Below are 18,293 nucleotides of genomic sequence, written 5' to 3'. Positions count from 1 at the left end.
AATGGGCTTTGATCAGAATTGGCAGCCCAACATGTCAATGCGATCGCAGTTCATTGGCCAAAATGTGCCCGAAGGGTAGACTCCGCCCAAAACACAAGATGTAAAAGATGACAAATTGGAGTTGCGGAAGATGAAAAAACACAGGCCGCAAACCGAGCGCCGCTGCAGAGCTTGCGGTCCAGGTCGCTCCAGCGCCCCTCATGCTTCTGCTGTCTGCTATTTCTCCACAAGGTAGCTCTCTACTCCCTGACCTTCATATAAGTTGCGCAAATTAGCAGTGTGATCACTATACTAGACACTTCTCCGCTTCTGTTATATGTTCAGCGCACAGCTTTTTATTTGTTTAGCAAATAAAACATCCCTTGGCGTTAGTATATGGAGAATGATGTGTAAACAAGAGAAATTGTGTGCAACTCCATCTTGATAATTTTTTTCTGATAATCTAAAAAGAAAGGGCAATTTTTTTAGAGGTGCATGGTTGTGGCTTTTTTGGGCCTCTGGATGCATAATATTGTACATTGTGACATGCTTGAATATTACAGATGAAGATTGTAGAAACTCATTTTATTTAAACAAGTTGCCCATGCATTTTGAAACTAAAAATATTCAACTGCAGTGCCAGACTGCACATCCATGTGCTGGAGGTGGTGGTGGTGGTGGGGGAATCATGGTAATTAAATTGATTTATTCTGCTATGAACAGGCTTAGCCCTTGTGACTTCGACCTGTCATGTTTAATGTACGCCCAACATGATCCACGAACCAAGGATACTGCAATAAGTACATATACTTAGATCAGAAATCAAATCTTGAAGCATGAAATGGGCAAATGGATCAAAACTTTGTTTTTTCTCTCTATAATTTCCTGTACATCTGTATTCTATACATAATTACATATTGGGAAAACTGTACCAAGATCAGCTAGTCCTCAAAAAGGCGGATGCCAATCACAGGATGTCAAGAGTGGTGTGGAAGTATCTATGAGCTAAGAATGTTCAGGAGAGAAACCCTGATGTGGACTAATTTCCTGAACAAATGTCCTGTAGCAATCTCAAGATCTCCAATACTGCACTCTAACTCCTGCAATAGATCCTCCTCGCAAACAACTGCCTTCTTCTTGTGAAATACTTTGGAGACAATAGACTGTTTAGGCATATCGATTTCCTTTGACAAGAGATGGACTGAGGACTCCAGCAGAGATGCTGATATCTCCCTAGCCTTGGTAAAAAGCATGACCATCCTGCAACCCACATAAGTAGCCTTCTTCGTGGTCTTCTTGAAAAGTTTCTTGGCCTTCTTCGCCAAACGAGTATAAGATTGGATGTTGGCTTGAACAGCTGCATCATCTCCTTTTCTTAGAGCCGCTTGCAGCTCTTGGATGATGGCCTTCATCTCTACGAAGATCTCTTGCATGATGCTGCAGAGATCCAACAGCTCAAGAGAGCTATCCATCTCTCCATTCAACATCTTCCCAACTTGGTTGCTTGGCAGGCCAATAATCTCTTCAACACCGTTGTAGATGTCTCCAAGCTTCCGCAGACCATCACACATCGTGCCGGTGGTGGTGGAGGAAGAAATGCTTGCCTCTAGACTCAGCAGCTCTTGCTCGACTTCGGCCTCGTTGGCCTGAGGCCTTGAAGGCAAACTTATCGATCTTAGGTGGAAAGCCATTTCTGATCTTGAAGGTTTTCTCTGTATTGTACTTGAAGAGAGGAGGAGGTGGAGGAGGAGAGACTTCTGGTTTGATGTGTCTACCATTCTGCTGAGGTCTATATATACAGAAGATGTGTATAAGCGGTAGCATTTGATTGGTAGACAGAAAGAATATGGCCATTATATCTCCCAGATGCTGTCTCCTGTGCTTGAGATCTGGCAGATGCATAGATGATTCCAACATCAAAGTCGTCTCATGTTTAGTACATTTTTTAGTGTGTCCGCTGTCCTCGAGTTGAGACAGCATATTATCATGTTCCGCTATTGTCAGCAAGAACCAGCAGTGCAGTGTAGTCGGATGGGGGGTCTTGGCATAATTGCATGGATGCACGCTCATTCCAGTATTTAATGAATTGCTAACCCAACATTTAGCTATTGGCATATGTGTTATTCTGTCTACTGCCCATCCTCAGTTCGCGGTTGTGATCTCTATGCTAGACACTTCTCCACTTCTGTTATATGTTCCGCGCACAGCTCTTCTTTTTTGTTTAGCAAATAAAACATCCCTTGGCGTTAGTGTATCGAGAACTATATGTAAAGTTGTAAACAAGAGAAATTTTGTGCGACTCCATCTTGATAATTTTTTTCTGATAATCTAAAGGGGATTTTTTTAGAGGATTATTGTTGTGGGTTTTTTGAGCCTCGACATGCTTGAATGTTATGAATGAAGATTGTAGATACTCATTTTATTTAAACAAGTTGCACATGCATTCTGAAACTAGAAATATTCAACTGCAGTGCCAGACTGCACATCCATGTGCTGGCGGCGGTGGTGGTGGTGGGGAATCTTGGTAATTAAATTGATTTATTCTTCTATGAACAGGCTAAGCCCTTGGACTTTGACCTGTCATGTTTAATGTACGCCCAACATGATCCACGAACCAAGGATACTGCAATAAGTATATATACTTAGGTCACAAAGCACATCTTGAAGCGTGAAATGGGCAAATGGATCAAACATTGGTTTTTCTCTCTATAATTTCCTGTACATCTGTATTCTATACATAACTACATATTAGAAAAACTGTACCAAGATCAGCTAGTCCTCAAAAAGGCGGATGCCAAGAGTGGTGTGGAAGTATCTAGGAGCTAAGAATGTTCAGGAGAGAAACCCTGATGTGGACTAATTTCCTGAACAAATGTCCTGCAGCATTCTCAAGATCTCCAATACTGCACTCTAACTCCTGCAATAGATCCTCCTCGCAAACAACTGCCTTCTTCTTGTGAAATACTTTGGAGACATGGGACTGTTTAGGCATATCGATTTCCTTCAACAAGAGATGGACTGAGGACTCCAGCAGAGATACTGATATCTCCCTAGCCTTGGTAAATAGCATGACCATCCTGCAACCCGCAGAAGTAGCCTTCTCCGTGGTCTTCTTGAAAAGTTTCTTGGCCTTCTTCGCCAAACGAGTATAAGATTGGATGTTGGCTTGAACAGCTGCATCATCTCCTTTTCTTAGAGCCGCTTGCAGCTCTTGGATGATGGCCTTCATCTCTACGAAGATCTCTTGCATGATGCTGCAGAGATCCAACAGCTCAAGAGAGCTATCCATCTCTCCATTCAACATCTTCCCAACTTGGTTGCTTGGCAGGCCAATAATCTCTTCAACACCGTTGTAGATGTCTCCAAGTCTCCTCAGACCATCACACATCGTGCCGATGGTGGTGGAGGAAGAGATGCTTGCCTCTAGGCTCAGCAGCTCTTGCTCGATTTTGGCCTCGTTGGCCTGAGGCCTTGAAGGCAAACTTATCGATCTTAGGTGGAAAGCCATTCTGATCTTGAAGGTTTTCTCTGTATTGTACTTGAAGAGAAGAGCAGGAAAGAGGGACTTTTGGTTTGATGTGTCTACGGTCTACCATTCTGCTCAGGCCTATTTATACAGAAGAAGCAGTACATTCAGGAGTATTGATTGTTGGACACGATTTCCCAGATGCTGTCTGCTATAGATGGAGATCTGGCAGAAGCATAGCGATTACAACAAAGTCATCTGATGTTTAGTTCATTTTTTTAGTCTGTTTGCTCTCCTAGAGACGAGCCAACATATTATCGTCAGAAAATGGCAGCAAGAACCAGTTGTATCTTGGTGAAATTGTTTGACCATGCCATTATTTAAAGGATGGCTAACCTGGCATTTTGCTGTGAGGTGTCACTCTGACTAGTATCCTGTTATCAATACTATAGGATATGGTCTCTAATGAATTGGGTGCTCGTGCTTTTGAGCTGGCATGTTTTGGAGATGGAAGACAAGGTCAACTAGACAAGGATCATTCGCTTGCCATTGGTTCAAAATTTTATCCCCCATTTTTTCAGATTGAGCCCCCTACCGTGTGAAAAGCATCACTATTTTATGCCCAACCATTACGGAAATGATCTCTTAATGTTTTTGTCTCCCTGGTCACTGCATTTTTTCATTATGTTTCTTTACGCAATCTTGTTACTAGTTAGTCATACTAATTGATTCTCAAACATGATGATCTTTCTTGTTGGTGAGGTTTTAATTAAGCAAAACTTAATCCCACTAAATTTCTCTCTTTTCTTTATTTTGCTTCTGTGGCCATTCAAATCAACTGTATGCTCGAAAAGTGGTGCATAGAACAAGGTTTTTGATTCGCCGAGCCTAGTCAAATCGCCAGCCCTCCGGCTCGGCGATTAGTCGCCATAAGTTGCGAGTTGCCCTGATTTTGAGGAAACGACCTGGTGATTAGTCGGTGACTATACAAAGACTGAAAAACCTTGGAATAGAAGTATATATCTCCCGGTCGAGAAAACACCAAGAGAAATATTCCACCTATGATGACGCATGCATCCATAGGCAATGGAACTATCATAAAAGTAGGAAACAAAGTATTCTCACCGCTGGGCATTTTAACTTCTTTGTACACAAATTTGTTTGAATGATCGAGCAATTCCTTTGAAAGGTGGACTCCAATCACATAGACTCATAGAAGTGTATCTAGAAGCTGAGAGTATCCTTCACAAGAAAAAAACAGCTGAGACTATACAAAAAGAAACACACGTGCTGTATCAATTTTCTTAACATACTCCCTGCTGCTCTCCTGATGAATAATATCCTACTCCAATCAGTACGTAGCTGCTTCAGCTTGTATACAATTGCTTATCATCGCAAGTTTCTTTGACAGAAGTTGCATGGCTCAAGTAGCGAGACAGTCATCTTCCACCCTCTTGTAAGTAATCTGGTCATCTTAGTTAGTACTCATTCTAATCAGAAAAGTATTGGCTCACTTCTTTCATATATTCTTGTGCCTTCTTCACCGAGTGGATGCAGGAAAGACAGTTTCCTGGCTCGAACGAACAGTTAACAGTCATCTTCAACCCGCTATTTTCTCGTGTCGGACTGTAGAGTTCTAGCAACAATACACCATTCGAGATCTGCAGCTATTCGCCAGCTCCTATACCGTCTGTGAGATCAGTAGAACAAGAAGGAAAACTCACAGACTGTAGATCGCGAGCCATGATTGAAAATCGAAGCCAGTATGGAGCCTGTGTGCTTATCACATTTCTTCTGTATGGAGCCAGAAGAGCAGAAACGTCGAGAACTAGAGGAACAAAGAAACTCCCAAGGTATCAGCGCCATCCACCATTCCATCCTCCCTTTGGCTGCTCTGTTCTTATAACAGCCCAGTAATCTCAATCTGCATTGGCAGACAAGAAGAATCTTGTGATCGTGCACAAGACAAGCTAGTGGTCTGTTAATTACAAATTTTCTGCTGCAGACGTGTCTAGAGTATCATCGACAAAATTTGATTAATTTGATCTGATCATGCATCATCGCTGGCATGCTTAAGCTTCCCAAACATCTGGTATATGATCTGAATATGATAATGTGATGCGTTGAGATTCCAAGAGAAGCCATGTGCTTAGAGACTCTTCAACTGAGCTTGTCGATGTGCCATTGCATGCATTAATATTGTTTGATACGGTTAAAACTTCTTGGATGAATAAATTGTTTGATGGAAATACATGAATCTATAGGTGGATTGGATTATGGAATTGGTTTTTCTTGTTCATGCTTTCAGTCTGAGGGCTGCCCATGTGCCAGGCCGGAATGGGCTTTGATCGGAATTGGCAGCCCAACATGTCAATGCGATTGTAGTTCACTGGCTAAAATGTGCCCGAAGGGTAGACTCCACCCAAAACACAAGATGTAAAAGATGACAAATTGGAGTTGGGGAAGATGAAGAAAGAGAGGCCGCAAAGCGAGCGCGCTGCAGAGCTTGCCGTCCAGGTCGCTGGAGCGTCCCGCATCCTTCTGCTGTATGCTACTTCTCCACAAGGTATCTCTCTACTCCCTGACCTTCATATAAGTTGGGAAAATTCGCAATTGTGATCTCTATACTAGACACTTCTCCACTTCTGTGATATTTTCAGCGCAACTCTTCTTTTTGTTTAGCAAATAAAACATCCCTTGGCGTTAGTGTATCGAGAACGATATGTTAACAAGAGAAATTTTGTGCTACTCCATCTTGATAATTTTTTTCTGATAACCTGAAGAAAGGGCAATTTTTTTAGAGGTGCATGGTTGTGTCTTTTTTGGGCCTCTGTATGCATAATATTGTACATTGTGACATGCTTGAATGTTACAGATGAAGATTGTAGAAACTCATTTTATTTTAACAAGTTGCCCATGCATTTTGAAACTAAAAATATTCAACTGCAGTGCCAGACTGCACATCCATGTGCTGGAGGTGGTGGTGGTGGTGGGGGAATCATGGTAATTAAATTGATTTATTCTGCTATGAACAGGCTTAGCCCTTGTGACTTCGACCTGTCATGTTTAATGTACGCCCAACATGATCCACGAACCAAGGATACTGCAATAAGTATATGGGTGTGTTTGGTTCACGCCCACGCGCGCCCTACCAATTCATGGGCATGACCAATTTTTTGGCGAGGGATTCCACCGCCCGCAGATGGCCAGGAATTGGCGGAAATTTGCATAGCGTCGGGCGTGTTGGGCTTGGGCTAGCCAAATTATTGGTGGCTAACCAAACAGCAGCCAGTGGGCACGGGCATGCCAACTTTTTGGTAAGGCCTGCATTGGCTCAAAACCAAACGTACCCTATATACTTAGATCACAAAGCACATCTTGAAGCATGAAATGGGCAAATGGATCAAAAATTGGTTTTTCTCTCTATAATTTCCTGTACATCTGTATTCTATACATAACTACATATTAGAAAAACTGTACCAAGATCAGCTAGTCCTCAAAAAGGCGGATGCCAATCACAGGATGCCAAGAGTGGTGTGGAAGTATCTACGAGCTAAGAATGTTCAGGAGAGAAACCCTGATGTGGACTAGTTTCCTGAACAAATGTCCTGCAGCATTCTCAAGATCTCCAATACTGCACTCTAACTCCTGCAATAGATCCTCCTCGCAAACAACTGCCTTCTTCTTGTGAAATACTTTGGAGACAAGGGACTGTTTAGGCATATCGATTTCCTTCAACAAGAGATGGACTGAGGACTCCAGCAGAGATACTGATATCTCCCTACCCTTGGTAAATATCATGACCATCCTGCAACCCGCAGAAGTAGCCTTCTTCGTGGTCTTCTTGAAAAGTTTCTTGGCCTTCTTCGCCAAACGAGTATAAGATTGGATGTTGGCTTGAGCAGCTGCATCATCTCCTTTTCTTAGAGCCGCTTGCAGCTCTTGGATGATGGCCTTCATCTCTACGAAGATCTCTTGCATGATGCTGCAGAGATCCAACAGCTCAAGAGAGCTATCCATCTCTCCATTCAACATCTTCCCAACTTGGTTGCTTGGCAGGCCAATAATCTCTTCAACACCGTTGTAGATGTCTCCAAGCCTCCTGAGACCATCACACATAGTGCCGATGGTGGCGGAGGAAGAGATGCTTGCCTCTAGGCTCAGCAGCTCTTGCTCGACTTCGGCCTCGTTGGCCTGAGGCCTTGAAGGCAAACTTATCGATCTTAGGTGGAAAGCCATTTCTGATCTTGAAGGTTTTCTCTGTATTGTACTTGAAGAGAGGAGGAGGTGGAGGAGGAGGGACTTCTGGTTTGATGTGTCTACCATTCTGCTGAGGTCTATATATACAGAAGATGTGTAAAGCGGTAGCATTTGATTGGTAGACAGAAAGAATATGGCCATTATATCTCCCAGATGCTGTCTGCTGTTCTTGAGATCTGGCAGAAGCATAGATGATTCCAACATCAAAGTCGTCTCATGTTTAGTACATTTTTAGTGTGTCCGCTGTCCTCGAGTTGAGCCTGCACATTATCATGTTCCGCAATTGTCAGCAAGAACCAGCAGTGCAGTGTAGTCGGATGGGGGATCTTGGTATAATTGCATGGATGCACGCTCATTCATGTATTTAATGAATTGCTAACTCTACATTTAGCTATTGAGATATGTGTTATTCTGGCTACTGCCCATCCTCAATTCGCAATTGTGATCTCTATACTAGACATTTCTCCACTTCTGTTATATGTTCCGCGCACAGCTCTTCTTTTTGTTTAGCAAATAAAACATCCCTTGGCGTTAGTGTATCGAGAACGACATTTATACAAGCGAAATTTTGTGCGACTCCATCTTGATAATTTTTTTCTGATACTCTAAAGAAAGGGATTTTTTTTAGAGGTGCATGGTTGAGGCTTTTTTGAGCCTCGACATGCTTGAATGTTACTTATGAAGATTGTAGAAACTCATTTTATTTAAACAAGTTGGCCATGCATTTTGAAACTAGAAATATTCAACTGCAGTGCCAGACTGCACATCCATGTGCTGGAGGCGGTGGTGGTGGTGGGGAATCTTGGTAATTAATTTGATTTATTCTGCTATGAACAGGCTTAGCACTTTTGACTTCGACCTGTCATGTTTAATGTACACCCAACATGATCCATGAACCAAGGATACTGCAATAAGTACATATACTTAGATCAGAAATCACATCTTGAAGCATGAAATGGGCAAATGGATCAAAACTTTGTTTTTTCTCTCTATAATTTCTCATCTGTATTCTATACATAATTACATATTGGGAAAACTGTACCAAGATCAGCTAGTCCTCAAAAAGGCGGATGCCAATCACAGGCTGTCAAGAGTGGTGTCGAAGTATCTATGAGCTAAGAATGTTCAGGAGAGAAACCCTGATGTGGACTAATTTCCTGAACAAATGTCCTGCAGCATTCTCAAGATCTCCAATACTGCACTCTAACTCCTGCAATTGATCCTCCTCGCAAACAACTGCCTTCTTCTTGTGAAATACTTTGGAGACAATAGACTGTTTAGGCGTATCGATTTCCTTCGACAAGAGATGGACTGAGTACTCAAGCAGAGATACTGATATCTCCCTAGCCTTGGTAAATAGCATGAGCATCCCGCAACCCGCAGTAGCCTTCTTTGCGGTCTTCTTGAAAAGTTTCTTGGCCTTCTTCGCCAAACGAGTATAAGATTGGATGTTGGCTTGAACAGCTGCATCATCTCCTTTTCTTAGAGCCGCTTGCGGCTCTTGGATGATGGCCTTCATCTCTACGAAGATCTCTTGCATGATCTTGCAGAGATCCAACAGCTCAAGAGAGCTATCCATCTCTCCATTCAACATCTTCCCAACTTGGTTGCTTGGCAGGCCAATAATCTCTTCAACACCGTTGTAGATGTCTCCAAGCCTCCTGAGACCATCACACATAGTGCCGATGGTGGCGGAGGAAGAGATGCTTGCCTCTAGGCTCAGCAGCTCTTGCTCGACTTCGGCCTCGTTGGCACGAGGCCTTGAAGGCAAACTTATCGATCTTAGGTGGAAAGCCATTTCTGATCTTGAAGGTTTTCATGTATTGTACTTGAAGAGAGGAGGAGGTGGAGGAGGAGGGACTTACGGTTTGATGTGTCTACCATTCTGCTGAGGTCTATATATACGTAAGATGTGTAAAGCGGTAGCATTTGATTGGTAGACAGAAAGAATATGGCCATTATATCTCCCAGATGCTGTCTGCTGTTCTTGAGATCTGGCAGAAGCATAGATGATTCCAACATCAAAGTCGTCTCATGTTTAGTACATTTTTAGTGTGTCCGCTGTCCTCGAGTTGAGCCTGCACATTATCATGTTCCGCAATTGTCAGCAAGAACCAGCAGTGCAGTGTAGTCGGATGGGGGATCTTGGTATAATTGCATGGATGCACACTCATTCATGTATTTAATGAATTGCTAACCCTACATTTAGCTATTGACATATGTGTTATTCTGGCTACTGCCCATCCTCAATTCGCAATTGTGATCTCTATACTAGACATTTCTCCACTTCTGTTATATGTTCCGCGCACAGCTCTTCTTTTTGTTTAGCAAATAAAACATCCCTTGGCGTTAGTGTATCGAGAACGACATTTATACAAGCGAAATTTTGTGCGACTCCATCTTGATAATTTTTTTCTGATACTCTAAAGAAAGGGAATTTTTTTAAGAGGTGCATGGTTGAGGCTTTTTTGAGCCTCGACATGCTTGAATGTTACGTATGAAGATTGTAGAAACTCATTTTATTTAAACAAGTTGCCCATGCATTTTGAAACTAGAAATATTCAACTGCAGTGCCAGACTGCACATCCATGTGCTGGAGGCGGTGGTGGTGGTGGGGAATCTTGGTAATGAATTTGATTTATTCTGCTATGAACAGGCTTAGCCCTTGTGACTTCGACCTGTCATGTTTAATGTACACCCAACATGATCCACGAACCAAGGATACTGCAATAAGTACATATACTTAGATCAGAAATCACATCTTGAAGCATGAAATGGGCAAATGGATCAAAACTTTGTTTTCTCTCTCTATAATTTCTCATCTGTATTCTATACATAATTACATATTGGGAAAACTGTACCAAGATCAGCTAGTCCTCAAAAAGGCGGATGCCAATCACAGGCTGTCAAGAGTGGTGTCGAAGTATCTATGAGCTAAGAATGTTCAGGAGAGAAACCCTGATGTGGACTAATTTCCTGAACAAATGTCCTGCAGCATTCTCAAGATCTCCAATACTGCACTCTAACTCCTGCAATTGATCCTCCTCGCAAACAACTGCCTTCTTCTTGTGAAATACTTTGGAGACAATAGACTGTTTAGGCGTATCGATTTCCTTCGACAAGAGATGGACTGAGGACTCCAGCAGAGATACTGATATCTCCCTAGCCTTGGTAAATAGCATGAGCATCCTGCAACCCGCATAAGTAGCCTTCTTTGTGGTCTTCTTGAAAAGTTTCTTGGCCTTCTTCGCCAAACGAGTATAAGATTGGATGTTGGCTTGAGCAATTTGCATCATCTCCTTTTCTTAGAGCCGCTTGCAGCTCTTGGATGATGGCCTTCATCTCTACGAAGATCTCTTGCATGATTCTGCAGAGATCCATCTCTCCATTCAACATCTTCCCAACTTGGTTGCTTGGCAGGCCAATAATCTCTTCAACACCGTTGTAGATGTCTCCAAGCCTCCTGAGACCATCACACATAGTGCCGATGGTGGCGGAGGAAGAGATGCTTGCCTCTAGGCTCAGCAGCTCTTGCTCGACTTCGGCCTCGTTGGCCTGAGGCCTTGAAGGCAAACTTATCGATCTTAGGTGGAAAGCCATTTCTGATCTTGAAGGTTTTCTCTGTATTGTACTTGAAGAGAGGAGGAGGTGGAGGAGGAGGGACTTCTGGTTTGATGTGTCTACCATTCTGCTGAGGTCTATATATACAGAAGATGTGTAAAGCGGTAGCATTTGATTGGTAGACAGAAAGAATATGGCCATTATATCTCCCAGATGCTGTCTGCTGTTCTTGAGATACGGCGAAGCATAGATGATTCCAACATCAAAGTCGTCTCATGTTTAGTACATTTTTAGTGTGTCCGCTGTCCTCGAGTTGAGCCTGCACATTATCATGTTCCGCAATTGTCAGCAAGAACCAGCAGTGCAGTGTAGTCGGATGGGGGATCTTGGTATAATTGCATGGATGCACACTCATTCATGTATTTAATGAATTGCTAACCCTACATTTAGCTATTGAGATATGTGTTATTCTGGCTACTGCCCATCCTCAATTAGCAATTGTGATCTCTATACTAGACATTTCTCCACTTCTGTTATATGTTCCGCGCACAGCTCTTCTTTTTGTTTAGCAAATAAAACATCCCTTGGCGTTAGTGTATCGAGAACGACATTTATACAAGCGAAATTTTGTGCGACTCCATCTTGATAATTTTTACGATACTCTAAAGAATGGGATTTTTTTTTGAGGTGCATGGTTGAGGGTTTTTTGAGCCTCGACATGCTTGAATGTTACTTATGAAGATTGTAGATACTGTTTTTATTTATACAAGTTGGCCTTGCATTTTGAAACTTGAAATATTCAAGCTGCATGCTGCATCGCACATCCATGTCTTTGGAGGCGGTGGTGGTGGTGGGGAATCTTGGTAATTAATTTGATTTATTCTGCTATGAACAGGCTTAGCACTTTTGACTTCGACCTGTCATGTTTAATGTACACCCAACATGATCCATGAACCAAGGATACTGCAATAAGTACATATACTTAGATCAGAAATCACATCTTGAAGCATGAAATGGGCAAATGGATCAAAACTTTGTTTTTTCTCTCTATAATTTCTCATCTGTATTCTATACATAATTACATATTGGGAAAACTGTACCAAGATCAGCTAGTCCTCAAAAAGGCGGATGCCAATCACAGGCTGTCAAGAGTGGTGTCGAAGTATCTATGAGCTAAGAATGTTCAGGAGAGAAACCCTGATGTGGACTAATTTCCTGAACAAATGTCCTGCAGCATTCTCAAGATCTCCAATACTGCACTCTAACTCCTGCAATTGATCCTCCTCGCAAACAACTGCCTTCTTCTTGTGAAATACTTTGGAGACAATAGACTGTTTAGGCGTATCGATTTCCTTCGACAAGAGATGGACTGAGGACTCCAGCAGAGATACTGATATCTCCCTAGCCTTGGTAAATAGCATGAGCATCCTGCAACCCGCAGAAGTAGCCTTCTTTGCGGTCTTCTTGAAAAGTTTCTTGGCCTTCTTCGCCAAACGAGTATAAGATTGGATGTTGGCTTGAACAGCTGCATCATCTCCTTTTCTTAGAGCCGCTTGCAGCTCTTGGATGATGGCCTTCATCTCTACGAAGATCTCTTGCATGATGCTGCAGAGATCCAACAGCTCAAGAGAGCTATCCATCTCTCCATTCAACATCTTCCCAACTTGGTTGCTTGGCAGGCCAATAATCTCTTCAACACCGTTGTAGATGTCTCCAAGCCTCCTGAGACCATCACACATAGTGCCGATGGTGGCGGAGGAAGAGATGCTTGCCTCTAGGCTCAGCAGCTCTTGCTCGACTTCGGCCTCGTTGGCCTGAGGCCTTGAAGGCAAACTTATCGATCTTAGGTGGAAAGCCATTTCTGATCTTGAAGGTTTTCTCTGTATTGTACTTGAAGAGAGGAGGAGGTGGAGGAGGAGGGACTTCTGGTTTGATGTGTCTACCATTCTGCTGAGGTCTATATATACAGAAGATGTGTAAAGCGGTAGCATTTGATTGGTAGACAGAAAGAATATGGCCATTATATCTCCCAGATGCTGTCTGCTGTTCTTGAGATCTGGCAGAAGCATAGATGATTCCAACATCAAAGTCGTCTCATGTTTAGTACATTTTTAGTGTGTCCGCTGTCCTCGAGTTGAGCCTGCACATTATCATGTTCCGCAATTGTCAGCAAGAACCAGCAGTGCAGTGTAGTCGGATGGGGGATCTTGGTATAATTGCATGGATGCACACTCATTCATGTATTTAATGAATTGCTAACCCTACATTTAGCTATTGACATATGTGTTATTCTGGCTACTGCCCATCCTCAATTCGCAATTGTGATCTCTATACTAGACATTTCTCCACTTCTGTTATATGTTCCGCGCACAGCTCTTCTTTTTGTTTAGCAAATAAAACATCCCTTGGCGTTAGTGTATCGAGAACGACATTTATACAAGCGAAATTTTGTGCGACTCCATCTTGATAATTTTTTTCTGATACTCTAAAGAAAGGGAATTTTTTTAAGAGGTGCATGGTTGAGGCTTTTTTGAGCCTCGACATGCTTGAATGTTACGTATGAAGATTGTAGAAACTCATTTTATTTAAACAAGTTGCCCATGCATTTTGAAACTAGAAATATTCAACTGCGCAAAGGCTGCATCGCACATCCATGTGCTGGAGGCGGTGGTGGTGGTGGGGAATCTTGGTAATGAATTTGATTTATTCTGCTATGAACAGGCTTAGCCCTTGTGACTTCGACCTGTCATGTTTAATGTACACCCAACATGATCCACGAACCAAGGATACTGCAATAAGTACATATACTTAGATCAGAAATCACATCTTGAAGCATGAAATGGGCAAATGGATCAAAACTTTGTTTTCTCTCTCTATAATTTCTCATCTGTATTCTATACATAATTACATATTGGGAAAACTGTACCAAGATCAGCTAGTCCTCAAAAAGGCGGATGCCAATCACAGGCTGTCAAGAGTGGTGTCGAAGTATCTATGAGCTAAGAATGTTCAGGAGAGAAACCCTGATGTGGACTAATTTCCTGAACAAATGTCCTGCAGCATTCTCAAGATCTCCAATACTGCACTCTAACTCCTGCAATTGATCCTCCTCGCAAACAACTGCCTTCTTCTTGTGAAATACTTTGGAGACAATAGACTGTTTAGGCGTATCGATTTCCTTCGACAAGAGATGGACTGAGGACTCCAGCAGAGATACTGATATCTCCCTAGCCTTGGTAAATAGCATGAGCATCCTGCAACCCGCATAAGTAGCCTTCTTTGTGGTCTTCTTGAAAAGTTTCTTGGCCTTCTTCGCCAAACGAGTATAAGATTGGATGTTGGCTTGAACAGCTGCATCATCTCCTTTTCTTAGAGCCGCTTGCAGCTCTTGGATGATGGCCTTCATCTCTACGAAGATCTCTTGCATGATTCTGCAGAGATCCATCTCTCCATTCAACATCTTCCCAACTTGGTTGCTTGGCAGGCCAATAATCTCTTCAACACCGTTGTAGATGTCTCCAAGCCTCCTGAGACCATCACACATAGTGCCGATGGTGGCGGAGGAAGAGATGCTTGCCTCTAGGCTCAGCAGCTCTTGCTCGACTTCGGCCTCGTTGGCCTGAGGCCTTGAAGGCAAACTTATCGATCTTAGGTGGAAAGCCATTTCTGATCTTGAAGGTTTTCTCTGTATTGTACTTGAAGAGAGGAGGAGGTGGAGGAGGAGGGACTTCTGGTTTGATGTGTCTACCATTCTGCTGAGGTCTATATATACAGAAGATGTGTAAAGCGGTAGCATTTGATTGGTAGACAGAAAGAATATGGCCATTATATCTCCCAGATGCTGTCTGCTGTTCTTGAGATCTGGCAGAAGCATAGATAATTCCAACATCAAAGTCGTCTCATGTTTAGTACATTTTTAGTGTGTCCGCTGTCCTCGAGTTGAGCCTGCACATTATCATGTTCCGCAATTGTCAGCAAGAACCAGCAGTGCAGTGTAGTCGGATGGGGGATCTTGGTATAATTGCATGGATGCACACTCATTCATGTATTTAATGAATTGCTAACCCTACATTTAGCTATTGAGATATGTGTTATTCTGGCTACTGCCCATCCTCAATTAGCAATTGTGATCTCTATACTAGACATTTCTCCACTTCTGTTATATGTTCCGCGCACAGCTCTTCTTTTTGTTTAGCAAATAAAACATCCCTTGGCGTTAGTGTATCGAGAACGACATTTATACAAGCGAAATTTTGTGCGACTCCATCTTGATAATTTTTTTCTGATACTCTAAAGAAAGGGATTTTTTTTAGAGGTGCATGGTTGAGGCTTTTTTGAGCCTCGACATGCTTGAATGTTACTTATGAAGATTGTAGAAACTCATTTTATTTAAACAAGTTGGCCATGCATTTTGAAACTAGAAATATTCAACTGCAGTGCCAGACTGCACATCCATGTGCTGGAGGCGGTGGTGGTGGTGGGGAATCTTGGTAATTAATTTGATTTATTCTGCTATGAACAGGCTTAGCACTTTTGACTTCGACCTGTCATGTTTAATGTACACCCAACATGATCCATGAACCAAGGATACTGCAATAAGTACATATACTTAGATCAGAAATCACATCTTGAAGCATGAAATGGGCAAATGGATCAAAACTTTGTTTTTTCTCTCTATAATTTCTCATCTGTATTCTATACATAATTACATATTGGGAAAACTGTACCAAGATCAGCTAGTCCTCAAAAAGGCGGATGCCAATCACAGGCTGTCAAGAGTGGTGTCGAAGTATCTATGAGCTAAGAATGTTCAGGAGAGAAACCCTGATGTGGACTAATTTCCTGAACAAATGTCCTGCAGCATTCTCAAGATCTCCAATACTGCACTCTAACTCCTGCAATTGATCCTCCTCGCAAACAACTGCCTTCTTCTTGTGAAATACTTTGGAGACAATAGACTGTTTAGGCGTATCGATTTCCTTCGACAAGAGATGGACTGAGGACTCCAGCAGAGATACTGATATCTCCCTAGCCTTGGTAAATAGCATGAGCATCCTGCAACCCGCAGAAGTAGCCTTCTTCGTGGTCTTCTTGAAAAGTTTCTTGGCCTTCTTCGCCAAACGAGTATAAGATTGGATGTTGGCTTGAACAGCTGCATCATCTCCTTTTCTTAGAGCCGCTTGCAGCTCTTGGATGATGGCCTTCATCTCTACGAAGATCTCTTGCATGATGCTGCAGAGATCCAACAGCTCAAGAGAGCTATCCATCTCTCCATTCAACATCTTCCCAACTTGGTTGCTTGGCAGGCCAATAATCTCTTCAACACCGTTGTAGATGTCTCCAAGCCTCCTGAGACCATCACACATAGTGCCGATGGTGGCGGAGGAAGAGATGCTTGCCTCTAGGCTCAGCAGCTCTTGCTTGACTTCGGCCTCGTTGGCCTGAGGCCTTGAAGGCAAACTTATCGATCTTAGGTGGAAAGCCATTTCTGATCTTGAAGGTTTTCTCTGTATTGTACTTGAAGAGAGGAGGTGGAGAAGGAGGGACTTCTGGTTTGATGTGTCTACCATTCTGCTGAGGTCTGTATATACAGAAGATGTGTATAAGCGGTAGCATTTGATTGGTAGACAGAAAGAATATGGTCATTATATCTCCCAGATGCTGTCTGCTGTTCTTGAGATCTGGCAGAAGCATAGATGATTCCAACATCAAAGTCGTCTCATGTTTAGTACATTTTTTAGTGTGTCCGCTGTCCTCGAGTTGAGCCAGCATATTATCATGTTCCGCTATTGTCAGCAAGAACCAGCAGTGCAGTGTAGTCGGATGGGGGATCTTGGCATAATTGCATGGATGCACGCTCATTCCAGTATTTAATGAATTGCTAACCCAACATTTAGCTATTGACATATGTGTTATTCTGGCTACTGCTCATCCTCAATTTAATCCTGCTATGCTGCTTAAAAAAATTCAGGCTATTGCTTCTGTTGCTAATCCACTGAACTATATGATAAAAAGGTGCAGAACAATATCATCTCCAGATTGGGGGAAATAATAAATGAATAATTAGGACATCTTTCCGTCAAAAGTAATTAGGAAAACTATGATGATGCATTCGCCTATAAACAATTAATCGAGTCAGCATCACGGGAAGTACCAATTTTCATGTTTTCCTTGTACATTTGCACTTCTCTGTACACTGAGGGACTTCTTTTAAAGGTGGATTCCAATCTAAAATTCCAGAGATGTGAATCTATAGGCTAAGTTTACTTGGAAAAAATCATATTTTCTGGAAGAACTACTTAACAGATCCTATGCTCTCAATGTGTGCAGTTTCTACACTGTACTGTAGATACAGCTGTTCTCTTCTATAATTTCATGGTGATTGGATACCTGTTCCCTACACCAGTCATCACAATTTGCTTGGACACAAGGTGCATACAGTTTTGTTTGAAGCATTGACACGGTTATCTCCCTCACTCCGGTAAGTATTTTGGCCAGTCTGTACCTTGTCATCAATTATCTATCTTCTCAACTTGCTTCAGATGCTCTTGCATAATGCATGTTTGTTTGAACCAAGTGCAGCTGTTCACCATTCATCATTCAACTCACTGCTCTCTTGCATGCTACTTCAGTGATCAAAGCAACAATGCAGAGCAGTAGCACCTACCTATGTGGAGACCGCGGGAGGCTAGCCTAGTTGCTGAACAATCCCATGGTCTCATCAATGCAGATGTAATCAGGCCATCTTAGATTGCATTGATGGTCGCCGAAAGTGAAGAGGCAGTCATGTTTAGCTCTGCGTCTGTTCTTCGACCCTGATTTTGTCGGCCATAAGCTAGCCATGCTTAGGAATGGAAACTAGTCGGTACTTGCAACTGCTATCTTTTCTCTGGATGGAGTTTGAAGAGAAGATGTGGTGACTGGTGAGAGAACCAGAGAAACTTCCATGCAGGTTCCTCTTTACTTATGACAAATAAAGAATCTGCGACAATAAGAATCTTGTGAATCGGCACAAGACAAGTTGATG

General features: G+C 42.5%; 7 protein-coding genes, 1 long non-coding RNA gene and 1 pseudogene across 8 annotated transcripts; 1 reads left to right on the top strand and 8 right to left on the bottom strand.

Moving 5' to 3' along the window:
* Positions 1-977: 977 nt before the first annotated feature.
* On the bottom strand, positions 978-1,729 carry LOC127301669 (uncharacterized). Its single transcript, XM_051331943.2, has one exon. It carries the CDS (start codon positions 1,668-1,670, stop codon positions 978-980), a length of 693 nt encoding a protein of 230 aa, XP_051187903.1. The 5' UTR covers positions 1,671-1,729.
* A 950-nt stretch (positions 1,730-2,679) lies between these two features.
* On the bottom strand, positions 2,680-3,487 carry LOC127301670 (uncharacterized). The gene has a single exon (XM_051331944.2). It carries the CDS (start codon positions 3,485-3,487, stop codon positions 2,795-2,797), a length of 693 nt encoding a protein of 230 aa, XP_051187904.1. The 3' UTR covers positions 2,680-2,794.
* Positions 3,488-4,424: 937 nt separating this feature from the next.
* Positions 4,425-5,998, top strand: LOC127301672 (uncharacterized). The gene is made up of 3 exons (XR_007852319.2): positions 4,425-4,901; positions 5,003-5,298; positions 5,754-5,998. It is a non-coding gene; the product is annotated as an uncharacterized lncRNA (long non-coding RNA).
* A 987-nt stretch (positions 5,999-6,985) lies between these two features.
* On the bottom strand, positions 6,986-7,742 carry LOC127301667 (uncharacterized). Its single transcript, XM_051331942.2, has one exon. The coding sequence runs from the start codon at positions 7,682-7,684 to the stop codon at positions 6,992-6,994; it is 693 nt and encodes a 230-aa protein (XP_051187902.1). The 5' UTR covers positions 7,685-7,742; the 3' UTR covers positions 6,986-6,991.
* A 959-nt stretch (positions 7,743-8,701) lies between these two features.
* LOC127301666 (uncharacterized) lies at positions 8,702-9,503 on the bottom strand. The gene has a single exon (XM_071823685.1). It carries the CDS (start codon positions 9,501-9,503, stop codon positions 8,814-8,816), a length of 690 nt encoding a protein of 229 aa, XP_071679786.1. The 3' UTR covers positions 8,702-8,813.
* Positions 9,504-10,499: 996 nt separating this feature from the next.
* LOC127304024 (uncharacterized) lies at positions 10,500-11,363 on the bottom strand (annotated as a pseudogene).
* Positions 11,364-12,320: 957 nt separating this feature from the next.
* Positions 12,321-13,183, bottom strand: LOC127301664 (uncharacterized). The gene has a single exon (XM_051331940.1). The coding sequence runs from the start codon at positions 13,123-13,125 to the stop codon at positions 12,433-12,435; it is 693 nt and encodes a 230-aa protein (XP_051187900.1). The 5' UTR covers positions 13,126-13,183; the 3' UTR covers positions 12,321-12,432.
* Positions 13,184-14,125: 942 nt separating this feature from the next.
* On the bottom strand, positions 14,126-14,988 carry LOC127301671 (uncharacterized). The gene has a single exon (XM_051331945.2). It carries the CDS (start codon positions 14,928-14,930, stop codon positions 14,259-14,261), a length of 672 nt encoding a protein of 223 aa, XP_051187905.1. The 5' UTR covers positions 14,931-14,988; the 3' UTR covers positions 14,126-14,258.
* Positions 14,989-15,947: 959 nt separating this feature from the next.
* Positions 15,948-16,784, bottom strand: LOC127301665 (uncharacterized). The gene has a single exon (XM_051331941.2). The coding sequence runs from the start codon at positions 16,750-16,752 to the stop codon at positions 16,060-16,062; it is 693 nt and encodes a 230-aa protein (XP_051187901.1). The 5' UTR covers positions 16,753-16,784; the 3' UTR covers positions 15,948-16,059.
* Between the last annotated feature and the right edge of the window lie 1,509 nt (positions 16,785-18,293).

Source organism: Lolium perenne, chromosome 7 (genome assembly GCF_019359855.2).
Source record: "Lolium perenne isolate Kyuss_39 chromosome 7, Kyuss_2.0, whole genome shotgun sequence".
NCBI classification, from domain to species: domain Eukaryota; kingdom Viridiplantae; phylum Streptophyta; class Magnoliopsida; order Poales; family Poaceae; genus Lolium; species Lolium perenne.
The sequence above is the reverse complement of the archived record's forward strand: the minus strand, read 5'-3'. Positions and strand labels throughout refer to the sequence as shown.

Bases quoted from the DNA above. Each gene is read 5' to 3' on its own strand.
- LOC127301664 (XM_051331940.1), bottom strand. From the start codon at position 13,125: ATGGCTTTCCACCTAAGATCGATAAGTTTGCCTTCAAGGCCTCAGGCC.
- LOC127301667 (XM_051331942.2), bottom strand. From the start codon at position 7,684: ATGGCTTTCCACCTAAGATCGATAAGTTTGCCTTCAAGGCCTCAGGCC.
- LOC127301665 (XM_051331941.2), bottom strand. From the start codon at position 16,752: ATGGCTTTCCACCTAAGATCGATAAGTTTGCCTTCAAGGCCTCAGGCC.
- LOC127301669 (XM_051331943.2), bottom strand. From the start codon at position 1,670: ATGGCTTTCCACCTAAGATCGATAAGTTTGCCTTCAAGGCCTCAGGCC.
- LOC127301670 (XM_051331944.2), bottom strand. From the start codon at position 3,487: ATGGCTTTCCACCTAAGATCGATAAGTTTGCCTTCAAGGCCTCAGGCC.
- LOC127301671 (XM_051331945.2), bottom strand. From the start codon at position 14,930: ATGGCTTTCCACCTAAGATCGATAAGTTTGCCTTCAAGGCCTCAGGCC.
- LOC127301666 (XM_071823685.1), bottom strand. From the start codon at position 9,503: ATGGCTTTCCACCTAAGATCGATAAGTTTGCCTTCAAGGCCTCGTGCC.